The 2,068-nt window shown below is 37.4% G+C and overlaps 1 protein-coding gene across 1 annotated transcript in view; it reads left to right on the top strand.

Moving 5' to 3' along the window:
- LOC107102780 (cytoglobin-2) overlaps nucleotides 1-2,068 on the top strand; it is a 36,675-nt gene that overhangs the window by 26,481 nt on the left and 8,126 nt on the right. Inside the window, exon 2 of the mRNA XM_015402208.1 lies at nucleotides 1,374-1,605. Within this exon, the coding sequence (XP_015257694.1) occupies nucleotides 1,374-1,605 (232 nt within the window). The remainder of the gene's footprint in view (nucleotides 1-1,373; nucleotides 1,606-2,068) is intronic.

Raw genomic sequence — 2,068 nt, 5'->3', positions numbered from 1 at the left:
GTGGGGAGTGTGCCCCCTAGGGGGATCAAGTGTAATTGCAAGGAGTGAGTGGTAGTGATAAGTAGCATAAATTTCCAATTTTAAAAGGTATTTTTTTAAAGAAATATGTTGATAGAGATGTTGAGATTTATAATAGGGCAAAATGGCTAAACTCAAAATAATGACACCCTAACCTCTTAACATCCACCTCATTTTGGGTAATCCTCGCCTATTTTGCATACCCAAATGAAAAGCAAATAACTTAGATACTGTAAGCAAAAATTACATGTGTAATACATTATTTGAAAGCTAACATCCTCTTGTTTCCTAATTTATAAATAAAAGTTGAGTGACTACAACAGAAACCAACCTGCATCAGTTCAAACATGACTCAAAGTTGTTTATTCTCGGAAATGATAGGTCTAACAGCAGTAATAAGGTCATTCTTGAGAAAAAAAACAGGTTTTATTGTATTATATTTGTTTTACATCATGTCAACCACAAATGCAGTAAATTTTAGACCTCTAGCTATAAAAGTTCCAGAGCTGTGGGGTAAGAAAACATTTGGTAAAACAAAATTAAAAAAACACCAGATCAACTCAAAAACAATTTTCCTCCCAATATATCCCAGCCAGCCAACTGCATGGATCCACCACACCACTGGTCCCAGAAACAGGAAGTCCCTCCCAGCTTCCCATTTTATAGATGCTCAGGCTACGGAGAGAGTGACACCTACTGGTGCCGCCTGTTACTCATACATTCCATTCAGTTCCACTCAATTCAAAAATACTTTATTAATCCCAACTGAAAATTAAATGGTACCAAATCAGATATATATAACGTCGTTGCCATAAATGCACATCCACCCAGACATCTCTACAGCAGCAGCACCTACTCCATAAAAACCTGCTATAAATTGCTGAGCATCTCTCATTTCTGACCTTTCCTCATATTTTTATGAAGTGGTTAGGATGCTGTCGGCTCGCCAATAGAATATAACACAATATAACACATGGATAGTAGAGAAGTGGATTAGGGCCACTGGGAAAAAAATAAATAAAATTTTACTGATTTTTAAATTTCATTTCAGTCTAATATGAGAAAAAAGTCAGAATTCTGACTTTAATCTCTGAATTCTGACTGAATTCTGACAGCTAACAAACATGTTAGCATCAAGCCATAGCTTGTCTTAATCACCTTCTGCTCTTCGATTAATGAAATAGCATCACCGGGTTCCTCTTGGGCACTTAGCTTTCACACTTTGTCTGACTTGTAAGCTACTTTGAAAAAAGGAACCTTCTCAGTCCGCAACGCCTTATTATAATGGTTTAAAACCTACCTACTTATGCTTTACTTATTTTTTAATTTGTCCTGAAATATTCTTTGTTCTTTAGGTTTTTTGTCAACTTTCCATCTGCGAAGCAGTATTTCAGCCAGTTCCAAGACATGGAGGACCCTGAGGAGATGGAGCAAAGCAGCCAACTGAGGCAGCACGCCTGCAGGGTGATGAACGCCCTCAACACGGTGGTGGAGAACCTGAATGACCCAGAGAAGGTGTCCTCAGTGCTGGCCCTGGTGGGGAAGGCCCATGCCATCAAACACAAAGTGGAACCAATTTATTTTAAGGTAGGAACTGAAAACTAAATCATTAATTTTTCATTAATTTATTTAGGTCAGATATTTCTGTTTTAGACTTTCTTTCTCCATTTAATTTTACATACCTGCATTTATTTTGACAAGCAGGTAGTGTTAACTTTAATATTCTGGAATCAGTTAGTAGTTTGTAGAGGCAAAATGCTTAAAATGTACCCAATTCAGACGCCTTTTCTTCCTTTTGCATGAAATCTGTAATTCACTGCAGCTCAGTTAATGATCCTGGAAGTCAGCAGAAACGAGACTCAGTCGCTTTCTACAAGTTTCCCTCAAAATTAGATCCTACTTAAATAGTTTTTCTCTCCTTGCGGTCATGCAACAGCCTTCAGATGAACAGAGATTGGACAATTATGAGAAAGTGGCTGAAGGCGATATTACTCTAATACACAATGCACCTGCTAGATATAGAGTTATAGAGAAGAGTAGAAAAGAATTA

Source organism: Cyprinodon variegatus, unplaced genomic scaffold, assembly GCF_000732505.1.
Source record: "Cyprinodon variegatus isolate N-32 unplaced genomic scaffold, C_variegatus-1.0 Scaffold1318, whole genome shotgun sequence".
Classification (NCBI taxonomy): domain Eukaryota; kingdom Metazoa; phylum Chordata; class Actinopteri; order Cyprinodontiformes; family Cyprinodontidae; genus Cyprinodon; species Cyprinodon variegatus.
This window is presented reverse-complemented; position numbering and strand designations above follow the sequence as displayed.